Raw genomic sequence first — 17,100 nt, 5'->3', positions numbered from 1 at the left:
CCGGTGTGATCATACGCGTCAAAGGGTTAAGATACTAATTATTGATTTCAATATTCAGCTGCCAAATTCTAAAGAACATAAACAGTTTTTTTGTTAATCTTCTAACCTCTAATTTTCTATTTTTAGATGTGTTATTGCTCTCTTTTATTTATGTTTTATATGTTTTTGTATTTATTTTTCTAGACATATGGCAGCTAAATACTGTGGGAAGTCACTGTAAATATAAAAGTAATTATTTGCTTATTGAATACAATAAAAATTTTTATATTGTAGCATCATTTAGGTTTATATAGAATGCAAATTAGTCATAACATTTTTAAATATTCATGAAATATAAGATATGACAATTTAACAGATAATATTACATTGCATTTTTAACAAGTTCATACAAATTAGGCATACTCATTTTTTATAAGCAAAAATTTAATATACAATGGATTTGGACATTTATATATATATATAGTGCTATCAATCAATTAAAAAAACTAATTAATCACATTTTTTTCTGTAATTAATCGTGATTATTTATTTATTTTTTTAAAATATTTTTATATTGTAATAATTGCACGGTTACTCTACAAATTAATTTAGAAACAACTTAAAGACAGTATATTTTAAATATTTGTTTAATGTCATCTTTTTTATGAATGAAGGGCAGTATCACTGATACTAAAGCTGGTCTCTATTGCATTGATTTTTTTAACATTACAGTATAACTGAAAGCCATCAATTTCAACATTTATTATGCTTTAAAAAAAATAACAACTTTTAATTTAAGTGAGCTTAAAACAATCTTCACATAAACCCATTATAATAAATGTCATATTTACCTGTGGCCTTCCTAACTGTCTAACAGGTAGGGAATATACAAAAATTGAATAAAGTTATCAAACACTTTATAGTCTTCACTGCATAAATTATAAATGAAATATAGATTAATACTTATTAAAGCTACAATTTTCTCTGTTACCTTTGTTCTTTGATTAACATTAAATGACAGACATCACAGCAACTGGTTTATTAGGCTGCTGTCCAGGGTCGCAGCCATCATTTCAGAAGTGAGGGGGACAGAAATGTTGGGAGTAATACCAGTTTTTTATCTGACCTTTGTCTAATTGATAGATTTTATTTTTTATGTTTTTATCTCATCTCTTGCTTTTAATTTGAAATCAATTTGCTTTTAATAAGAAATCAAATACACTGCTGAACAATAACCAATAATATTTTTATGACAATTTAATGATTGGATTATGTACTACAAACACTTGTGCATTAAGTCCTCATGGATTTTAAACAATGTAAAAAAAAAAAAAAAACAGATCACAGAATAAGGCAAAAAATACAGTACCTATCAAAAGTTTGGAAACATTACAATTGTAATTGTACAATTGAAATAGGCTTATGTCTCTTCTGCTCACCAAGGCTGGATTTATTGAATAAAAAAAAAAAATGCAGTAAAATAGTAATATTGGGAAATAATAATGCAATTTAAGATAGATGTTTTCTGTATGTGAATATATTGTAAAATGTAATTTATTCCTGTGATCAAAGCTGAATTTTCAGCATCATTACTCCAGTCTTCAGTGTCACATGATCCTTGAGAAATCATTCTAATATGCTGAATTGCTGCTCAAGAAACATTTCTGATTATTACAAATGTTGAAAACAGTTGTGCTGCTTAACATTTTTGTGGAAACCATGATACTATTCAAACATTTGTGGTAAGATTAAAAAAAAAAAAAAAGAGAGAGAGAGAGAGATATTAATACTTTTATTCATGAAGGATGCATTAAATTTATCAAAGTGACAGTGACAATAAATGCAAATGAATGCTGTTCACTGAACTTTCTATTCATCAAAGAATACAGAAAAAAAAAAAAAAAAATGTATCATGGTTTCCACAAGCAAATCAGCATATTAGAATGATTTCTGAAGGATCATGTGACACTGAAGACTGGAGTAATGAGTAATGAATGAAGTATATTCACATAGAAAACAGTTATTTTAATTTGTAATAATATTTCACAATATTACTGTCTTTACTGTATTTTTTTTAAATGCAGCCTAGGCGAGCATAAGAGACTTCTTTCAAAAACATTAAAAAGGTTGTCAATTAGCACTGCATTATTCATATACTTTATTGTCAATAAATACCTTGAGATGGCTTGAAAAACACACATAAACCATATCTTGTCGCAATGTGTTTGTCTTCACGTTTCATCAGTCAATACGTTTCTGCATTTTATTCAGCTGCTGCTACAGTGAATAGCTGAATTACTTCTACGAAACCATTTTGGACATTCTGTGAGACAGCGCCCTCTGGCTTCCAGTATGAATGAAATATATTACACAAGAGTGAGCGCTCCATAATGTTTAGATCACCTCATTTTAGTTAAGAATAAAGAGAATAAGAGCTGTCACTGCCAAACATGACGCGGATCTGATGCGCATCTCATTTCCTCAACTGTTTACGTTAATGTAAGACGTTATTTAACTCATTTAAGACTGCTCGTATAGGATACTCGACAAAATGGGCATTTTGGCATAATTCTGTGCATTATTGTTTGTTCAAGCACAAAAGAGAACTTGATACTGGCGCACATCTTTCTGTGTCACACAGACGCGACATTCACAGACAGTGCGTTCTAAAGTAGTTGATCTGTTCAAGAAACCTGTCTGAAAACACTCATTATTTTACTAAAGGCAGAGAAATCACACACTTCACCTTTAAGATTTATTTACTCTTTATTCTACAAAATGTGAACAGACTCTCTTTATCAAAATCTTAGTGTTTTCCCCAACGAGTCTGTGGAATCCAGTTGAGATCCAGAGCTGTCCTACTAAACCACTGAACTGTGCTTTTTCAAACCAGCTCTTTTGAAAACCTCTTTCACCCAGCTTTCAAGGATGAAATTAAATCCTGATTAAGCTTTAATTAATTAAGCTTATTTTAAACACCTATAGTCTTCTAACCTCCCCAGGACATCTGCATTCCTTCTCCTGTTTTCCATCTCTTTCTACCCCCATTGTGCATTTCCATCAGGTATAAGAAGTATACAATTACCGCTTACCTCTGAGACCCCTCCGCATGGGAAGCACCCATTAACGGCAAAAGACTCATTAGGGTCTCCAAAATGATAACAATGGAGGAGAACATGGCTCTAAAGCATCTATCTGTCAAGAGCACCGTTTAACTGTCACACACACAGCAGCGGCCATTAGAGCCACATGTTAATCAGGTTTATTTACCTCATCGTTCTGCTCTCGTACACTCAGAAGGAGGAGAAAAACTCGGCAGGTGTTTGATTCCATGTTATGATCTTTTTGTTTGTTTGCTCCGACTCCTAGTGTCATAAGAGGAGCGATTACAAGACACTCTGCTGCAGATCGTGTGCAGTCATGTCTGAACTGCTTCTCAACGACTCAGTTCAGCTGGAAACATTGCACTGAAGCATCAATTATGCCAATTAACTCCAATTAGACTGGATCAAAACAAGCAAACTAACAGGTGATCGAGACAGGACTAATCACAGTTTAAGAGGAAATAGTTACAGTTTCCCTTCGCAAAACAAAGCCAAACAGAGAGATGCTGAGTACTTCAAAGAAGACTATTAAAAAGGCAACAGCCAAGAAATACTGCTCACATCGAAGAAATTGTTTCCCCGGAAATAAAAAGTCTTATCATTTACTTATCGTTCATGTTGTACCAAACCTGACTCTTTTCTTCTGTGGAACACAACTGGAGACAATTTCAAGACTGTGCTGGTCACTGATTTCCATGCAATTATATTGAATGGACTCTAAAACATTTAAGCTTGATGAACCATAATAAACATTTCCAGAAGCCATATGATAGCTTTAGATGAATTTATTTTAAGTTTTTTTTTTTACTGATGATCTTCACAAATCATTGAGACCTTTTTTTTTCACTGAAAAGATCATCTAACTTAACAGAATTATTCATTCACAAAACAAAGATTGCTAACAGTTGTTTACTTACTTTTTAATTAGTCTTCCATTAACGCCATCACTGTCTTCATTCAGACCGATTCGACAAGAACGCGCACGAAAACAAGAGGCGGGATTTATCGCACGAACCAATCATGTCCAATCACAACCGATCATATCCAATCATAGCGCAATCGAGGCATTGCCTCCTCTCACGTGACTTCCCCCATTCATTCTCAATTACCCCCTACTAAACCTACCGCACGCTTAAGGGGCTCTGCTTTGTTTCTATGAGCTGAAGGGAGGCACAGAGACGCGGACTCCCCGCTGTAACTTTACCTGCAGGTGTCGCTGTTTGACAGTGTTTCTTTAGAAAAACGAGTGACTTTTACACTTTTTAATGTCAAATTTTGTAACATTTGCGTTGTTTTATTTTTGTAATATCGATTATTTTCTCATCCAGTTTTTTTGAGGAGGCACTGCCTCCCTTGCCTCCTTGGAGGAAACGCCCCACAGGTATATTTGTAGCAATAGCCAACAATACATTGTATGGGTCAAAATTATCAATTTTTATTTTATCCAAAAATCATTAGGATATTAAGTACAGATCATGTTCCATGAAGATATTTTGTAAATTTCCTACCATATATCAAACATTTATTTTTGTTAGTAATATGCATTGCTAAGGACTTCATTTGGATAACTTTAAAAGTGATTTTCTCAATATTTTGATTTTTTTTTTTTTTTTTTTGGTACCCTCAGATTCCATATTTTCAAATAGTTGTATCTCGGCCAAATATCGATTTGACAGCACTTTTTATATATATATATATATATATATATATATATATACATATTTTCATGATTATTTAAAAATATTAAATAAAATATTTCGATTAAAGAATTTTAACTTTTGAACTATCCCTTTTAGGATTTTATTTTTTTTATTTTTTATATAATACCTAAGCCTGAGTATTAAACTGCACCAATTATGTTAAATTGGTTCAAATTTGTTGATTTTTTTAAGGGGAGTTGTGCTATAACTTTTTGACTTAGACCAGCAAATAAATAAATAATTAATAATAATAAAATAATAAATAAATAAAAACTAGCAACCACCCAAAACACCCTAGAAACCACAAACAGTACTAAATGCCTTGACAACCATTCAGAACTTGCCTTGCATGAGCGAGTACCATTCTTGTTAAAAGTCTATTTTTTTTTAAACTTGCGTAGTGTAAAAACCAAACAAACAAAGGAACAGAAACAGGATGGAGCTGTCAGCAAGCACTGCCATACATTCAAACTTAATTTGTTCTCATATCTGGGACTGAATGTTTCCTCGTTTTGAGGATGAAAATCTCCCCCGCACGCTAAATTATCCACAAGCGTTCACTTTGATCCGGGAGGGGGCTGCGATGGAAGCAGCTAAACTCTCAGCTCTACAGTTTTGGGTGCCCTCGTTTCAGGGCTGAATGTATTAAAGAATAGTGACACGATCAAGGCTGTTTTTCATACTGGTCCTGCTGATAAAGATGAAAGCGCCGAACCAGACGGATGCATCCCAGCGAGATCGGCACAAACTTTTAACATACCAACTGCTGTGATGCTTCTGTAGAGCTATTCAGTGAAAGCAGGAAATTGAGATGACAGGGGAAGTAAAGGAGGTGGAGAAAGATGGAGAAAGATGGGCTGCCCTCAAAAACTGAAAGAGGAGCTCTCAAGGAAATGATGAGGATGCATATCTTTTAGCATAGGTCAAACTAGGTGATGTTTTCAATTTTGACTTCCTGCACAGTCCAGTGAGCAGCTCTAAATGTTGAAACGGAATACTTCAGTCTTAATATCCTTCAGTCAGTGGTATTGAGGCCAAATCACCACTTGGAGCCTTTTTTAATGGAAATGAAATAAGAAACTAGATTGGTTAAGGTAATGAAACGAAAGTAGAAAAAAATAACTGGTCAAACTGTATACGAGTATGTGACAACACAAAAGGGGCAAAAAAACATTTTACTAGCACAACAGTGCTGGTTGCATATATATATACACACACATATATGAAGAGTTTGGTTCCAAAACGCTATAACTCCATTTTGATTAATTTGAGTAAAAAAGGTGTTTTCTTTACCAAGAAAGCGGCAAGATGAAAACCACTATTTTCTGTTTCAAACTTTCACATAGCATCTTTTGGTTATAAAACACTTAAAAAATTCAAATCATGATATTCATACATTTTGATTTTAAAAGGTTTATTATAAAAACTGATTATTTTTTTCCCAAAATCCATGACACGTTTTTTTTTTTTTCAAAATGCAATTAATCCATCAATATAAAAGTTATTTTTCATATTGAAAATACACAACAAAGTAAGTTGATGCACATATATGAAAGCCTCTGAACTTTGCCAATACTAATCTTATATACAGGCATTTTACTAAAAATACATTCAGCCGTCGCTCCCATTCAATGGGTCATCTTGTTAATGTTATAAATGAATTATGTCTCCGTTTGTCATTACCGATTAAAGAGTATCTGGCGCTACCGCACGGTTAAAATAAACACATTTACAGAGTACATTGGTATTAAAAACGGCTTTTAAAAACTGTCCATGATTCAGTTTTGGGGACCGTGACAGAAGTTTGATGCAACAGCCGGCATTTTTCCTCCTCCCGAGTGCCTCATCTTCTTAATCTCCTCACGTAAATGATTACATTTCGATGACTTACGTTTCTTCCCCACCGCAGAGACCACCACAGGTTCATCAATGCCGTCAAAATTATTCATTTTTCTTTTTTTGTTGATCACAAAGTACAAAGCAGATAAGGAAAAGGATGCTGGGTGTATTCAGAGCGCCGCCATTACAGTTTACAGTGCGTGGAATGGTGCGCTGTGATTGGTTGAGCGGATATATCACATTCTGCAGAGAAGGGAGAGTGGCGTTTGTCGCGTTTTGGAAAGAAAGGGAAAAAACATGACAGAATAACACGACGGATATCGCATTTTGCGCAAAATTAATAAATGACTTTTCAATACCGACCAGATACAATACTGATTTTGGCAGAAACTCAATTTTATTTGAAAATGGCGTTTATCGCGTTTCTCTTCATATATATATATATATATATATATATATATATATATATACATATAAATGGTAAAACATGCATTAGTTCAAAACTAACTCTACAATAACATTTATATTTTGATTTTATTTCTTATTAATTCATATTATTATAAATTAATTAATAAAAATGTTATAGCACAATTAAAATTAATTAAATAAATAATAATTCTTTTTTTATTTATTTTGCTTTATTGTACCATTTTTATTTTGTATTTTGTAAATCACATCATTACCACATGGCACAAGCTGACTGGCTTCTGCTGATCCTGCAACAAATGAGATTGTCTGGTTCATTGATTGCAGTAAGCTATAGTCATGCAGCACACTATCAGAGTTCCTCTGAAACCCTCCACCTCCCCCAGCTCCACCTGCCTAAATCTGCTACGGGATTTATGTAGGCCTATGTCTATTTATGCAGCAACAGCATATCTTACATACTCGCAGCAGCAATAATCAACAGCAGCAGCGTAGCAGAAGTCCGCCAAGACCAAATACATTAACATCGTCATATTCAATAACAGTTGTGGTAATGGAAGTTGATGCTGGAGGGAAAGCTAGAGGAAAGTTTTTTTTGGTACTAAAGACAGATTACAATAACATATTGAGATTATGGTCAAATGCTTTTTTGAATATTACCTTTCATGAAATGTGTAATGTAGCTGTCTGTTATTGTAAACAATCTGCAAAGTTGTGAACCTGAAAGTGCACGATAAATAAAGTTATTGTCTCTCAAAAGAAAGAATCAACTCTGAAAAGCCTAAACGAGTCGTCAATAATTCGAATCCCACTTCCGTGACGGGTACACGTCACCAGGTAACACATTTGCCTAATGCCCAGCTATGTTCTACGTTGTCAGCCCGTGAACAACTTGACCCGCCCTCAAACAATGTAGCTTTTTCGTGTGGTTAACATCACATCTAGAAGATGCTGTGTCCTACGGTGTGAAAGCAAATTTGTTTTATTTTTACTTCCGAATGATGAGGCTGCGAAGAATCAGTGGTTAAAATTCTTTTTTTTTAGCGATACCACAGCAGTATAATCCTAATCTTTTGTTGTGTTCCCATCATTTTACTGACAACTGCTTCTCAAATCTCGGGAAGTTCAACGCGGGATTCACAAAACTCTTGCTCTTGAAAGATGGGTCAGTACCCAGCTTAATTGGACCAGCGTGCTCCTCTGAATCACAACCTGCAACAATGACGCTGCTATCATGTCTTATAACATACCACAAACTACGTTGACACTTACCACTGAGAAACGCCCTGCTCCAGTCATGTTTGCGATTGAGTTTCTGGTTTATCGACTACTTTAAACGTTTCATCGTCAGAGTCAGGCTTGAACTGATAAGGTAAAATCAATGCCATCTTTTGTCCATACATTGTATACAATCTCTTGAGAACTGATAAGCCTCCGGAGCTGTAATTCAGTTATGGCAATGGGCATTCAGTTTCCGACATGCGCTGTACATGGTAGACCAATCACAACAGACTGGGCCATTTTTTGATAATCACCAACAGGTGTGCAACTCCACTAATTTGTTGTTTGCTGAGGCAGGAGCCTGCTGCCGTCCACCATGATGGGGAGGAGCAGGGAATGGGGGACACCTGCCGGCTGCCCGAACCCAGAGGAGCTGTCGCCATCCACCAGGCAGCAGAGAAGTGTCGAGCGGTCCACCGAGGGCTATCCAGCGCCGCTACCAGGCACCCAGCTGGTGGAGGACCGGATGGCAGTGCGTTTTGGGAACTGAACCAATATTTTTTTTCTTTTCCTCTCTCCCCTCTCTCATCTCTGTCGCTCCTGATTCTTCCGTCTTCTTTTCTCTCGCCTCGTCTGTCCTTACCCCCGGGTACTGCGGCCGCCGTGACGAGTCCCCCTGGATGGGGGAGTAGAGCGCAGACTTCTGGGTACCCCCCGGACTGCGAGGGGCGATGGGGGTATGTGACTCGGGGGTCGTGAGAGTGGCGCGAGGCCGGTGGCATGACTGATAAGAGGCGCCACCTGCGTGCCGCACTGGTCTTGTATCTCACGGAGGAAGCTCGGAATCATAAAAGGAGGAGTGATGACAGTGAAGGAGGAGAGAAGACCAGGCCTGGACTTTATGTTATGTTTATGTGTGTGCGGCAGTCGTCCGTGAGGGGCTGCCGCCTTTACTTTCGTTTTGTTGTTTGTTTATTTTGGAATTAAAGTTCCCGCCTCCATCTTCCCTGAGCTACACCCCTTGCTACACTGACCAATCAGAGCAGAGTAGGCTCAGGGAAAGGAGGGGTTTAGAGAGACTGAATCTTTGAACTGCTTTGAACGAATCGTTTAAGAATCCTTAAAAAATTAGGTGATATTAAATGTATATTATGAGAAAACGAAAGTGCTTTTTGACCTTGCATGCATGTAAACCTGTTGTAGGAGACTCCCAAAACAATATTAGGAACCTTACAAATAGCATAATAGGGGCACTTTAAAATTTTCATTGGTAGAAAAAAAAAAAAAAAAACAACAGCAAGACCACCTAAACTACTTCAAAATCAGTTAAACCAATAAAAACACTGCACCAGTCAAGACAGTGTACCTCCAACAATAACCATCTTAACTAGCTTGTACAGGTAATACACCAGCACGGATCATTCTAAAACTGGTTAAGACCATCTTGGAATGTTAACGGGTCTAAACTGTTTCTTCATCAGCAGGGTTATTCTGTTGCTGTGGACTGTATTGATTGCATAAGCTTGTTTAATCAAGCATAATCTTGTTCGGCTTCATAAAAATTTAATCACTCACCAGCCTGGTTGGTCGTGATGTCTATGGAGACATGCTGAGCAGGATACGGGCTCTTGTTGGTGACGCCGTTGACCGCCTGGATCTCAAACGTGTAGAGAGTGTGTGCCAGAAGGTTACTGATGAAGACTCTGGATTCAGTCAGTCCCAGCTGCCGGGGCTGAAATTCCACATTATCATCGCAATGGGAGCAGGATCGGCGGTCAGCTTGGCATTTCTTACAAACAATATTGTACATGACGTCCTCGCGACCCCCTGTCTCACGCGGGGAGTGCCATTCCAGAGTCACAGAGGTCTCGTTCACGATTGAGATGACATTTCTTGGCCCAGAGGGAACACCTGACGAGAAAGTAGAAAGACAAGTGAGAATACTGAAATTCATTAAGCAAGCTATGAAAATGATACTGCTAAAGAAATGTTGTTAATGCCAGTGGGAAAAAGCAAGAGCGTTTTTGGCTACTAAAGAGATAAAGATAACGTTTACATTTGTCTAGGCTCTTTAAATTACATTGCTGTAATTGCAGTGCTGTAATTACAACTCTTACAATGGCTTTTTATTAAATGACACTAATTTCTACTCTTGAATAATAGAAAATGAGTCATTTTAGATTAATTTTGTGAAAAACTAATACATTTAGAAGACATTTAATTACATGATATGCTTACCTCAGTGAAATAAAACATAAGATTATATATAAGAATGAGAGCACTTTTCTTTCATGGGTAAATGATAATCATTTTAGCATTTCCATCCTCTCTTAAAGCAATAGTTCACCCAAAAATGAACTTCTATTATAATTTACTCACTTTTATACCATTGCAAACCCATATGATTTTCTTTCTTCCATTAAACACAAAAGGTGAAATTTAAGAGAACTGTACTGGTCACACATGTTCTCGAGACTGGAGCTTTCAAGTAGAAGGTTTGCAGAGGAGCCAATATCTGTATCTGTAACAATGTCAAAATTATTTGTATCAGTATCTGTATTCGGATAAAACCAGAAGTGTTTGGGCAGTGTTGCCAATTGACTCTTCGCCGGGAGTTTGATTGACAGGCGATCTAACCAATCATAACACCGAATCCGCCATTTTGTAGTAGTTTTCTAGTAGGCTAGATTAACGTTGGTGGACTTGAACTTGAAAAATGATGTGTACTGACGTCTTTCTGTGGTTGAAATGTGGTTCATTCATGTTTATTTGATGATATAAATTAACTAGTAAGAAGAGATGATTGGTTCATGAGCCGCTTGATCTGAGGCGCTACAGCGATCTGTCACGACACATTAAAGAGCCATAAAACGGTATTTATTGTTTAAATTTCTTTAAAATGACAAAATTTGAAATTTGAGATCTTGTTTCATATCAAAAGTAACCTGCTCTTTTTTGTCTGTCGATACGTTATCAGTGTCCTCTTTGCTCCGCGATGTATTTTTCACTGTGAGAACATGATGTGTGGAGTTAGAGCATCATGGCTTGTCAGACATAGCAACAGTAAACTAAAGGAGGTGGGTTTTTGCGAACGGTCAATTGCTTTCAATTGAAAGTAGCTAAAACTGGTAGCTAAATGTCACTAGATGACATCATAAAGGCAAATTCACTGATCTATATAAATATGAATAGAGATCAGTGGGCAAAATAAGAATCTAGATAAGGTTTGTCTAAGAAGTTGCTAGATTTGTCCCTAAACTTTTTGAAAAAAGTTTCAAAAGGGGCAGTGAAGTCACTAAATCTAGTGACAAAATACGTAAATTGGCAACACTGTGTGTGGGGCTTTAACCAGAGGTTCGTGAAATTACATGAGAAGCTTGTTGTGAATGTAATTCTTTTCCCTTCATAGTTTTCATTTAAGAAATATGCCTTGTATAACTCATACAATATATTTGTTAATTATAATTATACCATTTATTTAATATAGTTAATTATTACAGGTTTGCATAAAATTCTAAGATTGCATTTCACTGTTTTTATTAATTTTGGGGAATACTGAATGTTTTGGTGCAAGTGAGATGAGTAAATGCATGTTCACATTTAGTCTAGAACTACAATAACCATCATGTTCACACAGCACACACAACACTTTATTTCTCTCAACATAGGGACAGGAGAGCTGTCAGTCAATAAATGTGAAAAAGTAACTTGCGTTACTTATTTGAAAAAAAAGTAACTTAGATATTTTGTTGTAAATTGAAAAAGTAATGTGTTACTTTACTAGTTACTTGAAAAAATGTAATCTGATTACGTAACTCAAGTTACTTGTAAAGCATTACCCCCAACACTGGTCATAAAGTTATGGAATGACATGAGGGTCAGATAATTTCTGGATGAACTAATCCTTATCTTATTATATCAATTGTCTCAGCTATTGATGTTTCATTCCCCAATAGTTTTTAATCACAAATAATCTCAGTTTATACAGAGTTCACTTAGTACTATGTGCAGAATGTCAGCTGATGACATGTCACACAAAATCTTTTCCATGTGGTTAAAGTTCAAAACATTTTCTACTCAACTACAATAAAGTCTTACAGAATGGAGCTGTGTTGTGCGTTTCCTTTTAGCTGCGGTCTCGGTCCCAGAGCGATGTGTAACTGTTTATAATTACCATGCAGAGTGGCGGCCCCCGAGCGGCCGTACATCAGCCCACTAACTCAACACTGTGAGTGGCTTTTCATCAACAGTCAGAATAAGGGATAAAAACAAGGTTTTAGTAATAGCTCTTTATCACAACCTCCTGGATCCATTCCTACACATTCAGCCTTCCCCCTACAGCCACAGGGAGAAACCATATTGTGTTTCTGATAAAGCAATGACTTCCCCCAATGCACAGAACATCCGGCCAGGAACTGAGGATTTACAGATCATGGAAAGGTTGTGATGTTAACTATAGACCGCAACAGAACCAGATGAGAGCCAGGAAAGGATCTGGAAGGTTCAGGTTTGATTTTCGTGACCCGCCACTTCTACAAGAACATTTGAGTGACTTCTCCTTGAAATATCAAACCTGGCGAGGAGACATACCAGCACTTGAAGCAAGAGAAGAATGATTTCACTCAGGCTGAGACACAATGAGCTATTGTGCAGGCAGGGCCTTATGGGATATATCAGGGGCTACTGGGATCCTAAACAGGGAGAGTCGATGAAAGAAGCAACCTCGAACTCTGGCGACCCCGATGATTAGCCAATCAGTTGAGCAGAAGGCTTCTGATATATATATATATATATATATATATATATATAGAAATTGTATAGATGTATAGAAATTGGTTAAAAATGTATTGTTTTTTGTCATTCTGGTCATGTCTGGCTAAATACATCAACAGCACCTCAAACAAAACAAAACAACAATATAATATAATATAATATAATATAATATAATATAATATAATATAAGATAGATAGGTAGTAGACCGCAATACAAAAGTCAGTATTGACATTTTAAAAATGTGACTCTTTGAGCGCTGTTGAGTGGATTCGTAAACACCTCTGATTGGCCTTTGTGTTCACGCAGATATGTCTGTGATTGGCTACAATGATCAGTGCATGGGAGTGTTTGAAAGCACATGAAAGTGTTTGAATTTGAAAGCGTTTTGAAAGCAGGCGTCTATGAACGGATTCGGGTCTTTCTATCAGGTGTCTTTCAAACGCTCTTGTGTGTCTCTGTGTAAGCGCTTGGTGAAGAGCGTCATTGATGTACCTATTTACAACATGTTTTTGAAGCGTTGATCATTGTAGCCAATCACAGACATATCTGATGAGCAAGTGAACACAATTGCCAATCAGAGGTGTTTACTAATCCACTCAACAGTGGTCAAAGCAACACATTTCGCGGTCGGTCCTGGGTGGATGGATGGATGGATGGATGGATGGATGGATGGATGGATGGTCAACATTTTTTGAAGGCAAAACACCTCCATTCACTGAAAAAAAAATTCACAAAATAATTTTTTTAAGAGTTGCAGACTCAATTTTTTTTTTTTTTTTGTCCTATTCATGGAACAGTGCCATAGAGGTTTTAAAAGGTCCGTGAGGGTCCATAAAGCAGCGGCTCTTTCTGCTCTGTTAGCAGGGAGTGTTTCATTCAGACAGCGAGCTGGTCACTATCCAAACAGCAGGGCTTTGCTTACACCACAGTTAACACCCAAAGCACTGTTTGATTAGGTGCTACGACAGCAAAGATGTCTTACTCACTATATCTCACAGTCAGGCTTAAGAAAGGCAGAGGGAAAAAGCAAGAGTGAATCAAAGTGGGGGTGGGCCTATAGCTGGAACTAGGCCAGAAGGGTGTGTGTGTGTGTGTGTGTGTGTGTGTGCGTGTGCGTGCGCGTGCGCGTGCGCGTGCGCGTGCGCGTGCATGTGAACAGAATGAGGCCATGAGATACAGCCAGTTCTAACACAATTAGCCATTTCCCAAAGGAAATCCAGACACACCAAGAGCAACTTCACTACAAACACACGCAAACATCACCATAACTGACAGCATAGTTGTATGCACAACTGTACTGATATATATATATATATATATATATATATATAAAAAATTCTTACCGGTTCTTACTGTATCTCTCCTGCATCCTCCACAACAAAGCATTCAGGACCTGCCTGTAAAATGGGGAATTGCCCTGTTGTGATAAGCACTAATTTCGTGGGCACGTTTGCACAATTACCTGATTTGTATAATTCCTTTAGTGAATTGGGTGCTAAAATAACACAGACAATGTGTGCAAATTAATCGTGCTATCAGTGGGTGCAGTCTTGATGAATTTCACACTTTATATTAATAGTCAAAAGTCTGGCATACTGTAAAAACACACACACTACCGTTCAGAAGTTCAGGGTCATTAAGGTATTTTACAAATAGAAAGAAAGAAAGAAAGAAAGAAAGAGTACTTTATTGATTAATCAATCTATTTTTATTCAGCAATTAATATTTCACAATATTACTGTTGTTATAAAAATGTGGCAATATTATATATTATATGTTATATGTGGCAATATCCAACACTGTCCACTCTTTGTGGTTTCAAGTTCACACACACTGCTTTTGCGATGCTCTCAACAAGATTAAAACCAAATCCTGTGAGTGAGTATCAAAGCTTCAGAGATGTGAGGATGAGAGAGACAGACACACTGAGGAACTGTGACAGACATGAGGAGATTAATCTGGAAATGGACATGTGGATGATAAGGAATCGACTGGCTTCTGCCGCTGCTGTTGGATTTATTGCACATTTAACTCTCTCTCTCTCTCTCAGACACACTGGCAAGAGGCCAACCAGACGGCTGCTAACACTTCCTGTCTTGGACGATGAGGATAAATCGTTTTGTTTTACAACACTTAAAACAAAAAATACAACACAATCTTTATTGAGTTTTCTCTCAGTTTTCTCATTCTCAATAGAGCACTTGCACTGAGCTTCGTAATGCAATTCTGATTGCCAGGCACGAACTTCAAAACTTTAGGGTCAGTAAGATTTATTTATTTTTTATTTTTTGAAAGAAGGAAAGATATGAATACTCTTATTCAGCAAGGATGTATTAAATTGATAAAAAGTGACAGTAAATACATTTATAATGTTACAGAAGTAAATACTGTTCTTTTGAACTTTCTATTCATAAAAAATCCTGAAAAATATATATATTTATTATTATATAATCATAATCTGATGAGCTGTCAATTGAGAACATGCTTTTATGAACATGCTGGTGTAGTTACAACATCTACCAGATCGCTAGTTTCTGGCTTATGTGCATTAACAATGCGATTATAATGAGATTTAGGTACTATTGCAATTAAACTTTACCTCATGTAAACACAATACTTCAATCAAATTGATTTGATAAAGCTCATAATCATAGCAAAACACATGGCGTATGCCAATTTTTAATCGCAATAAACAGGCATGTAAATGTTTTAATAGCATCTATTCCACTCTGACCAAAGTGTGCATGTGCATTTTTGGGGAGCTTTACAAGCTGAGTTCATATTGACAATGTTGCGAGAATATAATGCAGTATATTGATGTTCGAAAACAATGAAGTGGAGACATTTTAGGCGCGTTACTGAAAAAATTCCTGAGGCCGGATACCAAAAAACGGCAAACAAATCCATGCGAGCTGGAAGAGCTTGGCTTAGAGTTTATTTGTACCATGCGTTGAGTTATGTGATAATGGCGGTGAAAATAACCACAATTCTTAAAAAATAATCAGAATAGTGAAAATTGCATGTTAACAGGAGCAAAGAGGTTTCTTGTGTTATGCAACCATCTTACTGCAATTAAAGCCTGATTTATACTCGAAGCCTCGGCAAGTTCGCTTGGGTGCCCGTGGCAAAAATGACATCATCGTGGCTTTGGCGGAAGTGCGCGTGAACCCATTTTGTGTGCCGGTTTGGACAGCATTTGTTTTAACTTTGTGCACGGCTCAGCATCCGAAGATGCACAACTTCTAGACGATTCTGGCTGAGCAGGTACGTCTGTACCGGCATTTTACCAGGACCCAGTTTGCGCTTGTCCAAATTGACTTGACTTGACTTAATTCCCTAGCTGGCGTCTGGCCGGAGCTGCCTCCAAAGTGCATACGCTGCTGTGGGTGCCGCAGGATTTCGGACCTCATTCACTACGCGTCTCTATGCAAATCGATTAGTGGCCAAGGCCTTGGAATCCGTGAGGGTGATGCCTTGGTTTCTTAGGTCGTCGCCGATTAGCTTCAGCCAGGTCTTCTCTTCGGAACGATGAGATTTCCAGGTCAGCGGTCGGCGGCGCCAGAGAAGTTGGAACAGCAGCTGGTCGTCACTCATCCAACAAATGTGTCCAAACCACTGCAGACGTCGCTTCTGGATGGCCTCTTCAATTGCGCCGGGAGACGCCAAGGATTTGTCAGAGGCATTGCATTTGAAAGACCTAGACCTAGAAAGAACCAGGCAAACGCTGCTGTTGCCTGGCCAATTCGGCTAAGAACTTCAGTGGTCGAGGCGATCTTCTTTTCTTGGAAAAGTGATCATAGATCATAGATCTTGTACTTGTTCAATTTGGGCTCCCTTAAGGTGCACAGATGCTGGTGACCCATTGGTCATCATAACTTATCGATGTTGATTTTCAGCCCGTATGGCTCGGAGAAACAAGCAACTTTGTAGAGGGCGTTGATGGCCTCCGTACCCATATTGGCCAGGATGTCATCGGCGAACATAAGATCAGTCACGTAGCCATCAATGCCATACTGGACTCACTGCTTGTTCTCATCCAAATTAATTGCATACTTTT

General features: G+C 37.3%; 1 protein-coding gene across 1 annotated transcript in view; it reads right to left on the bottom strand.

Annotated features, from left to right (window-relative positions):
* The window catches only part of LOC127496907 (ephrin type-B receptor 1), a 294,837-nt gene that overhangs the window by 81,109 nt on the left and 196,628 nt on the right, over window positions 1-17,100 (bottom strand). The window contains exon 5 of the mRNA XM_051864837.1: window positions 9,845-10,180. Within this exon, the coding sequence (XP_051720797.1) occupies window positions 9,845-10,180 (336 nt within the window). The remainder of the gene's footprint in view (window positions 1-9,844; window positions 10,181-17,100) is intronic.

The sequence above is a fragment of the Ctenopharyngodon idella genome, chromosome 2 (genome assembly GCF_019924925.1).
Source record: "Ctenopharyngodon idella isolate HZGC_01 chromosome 2, HZGC01, whole genome shotgun sequence".
NCBI classification, from domain to species: domain Eukaryota; kingdom Metazoa; phylum Chordata; class Actinopteri; order Cypriniformes; family Xenocyprididae; genus Ctenopharyngodon; species Ctenopharyngodon idella.
Note: the sequence above shows the minus strand (reverse complement) of the source record. Positions and strands in the feature narration are given on the sequence as shown.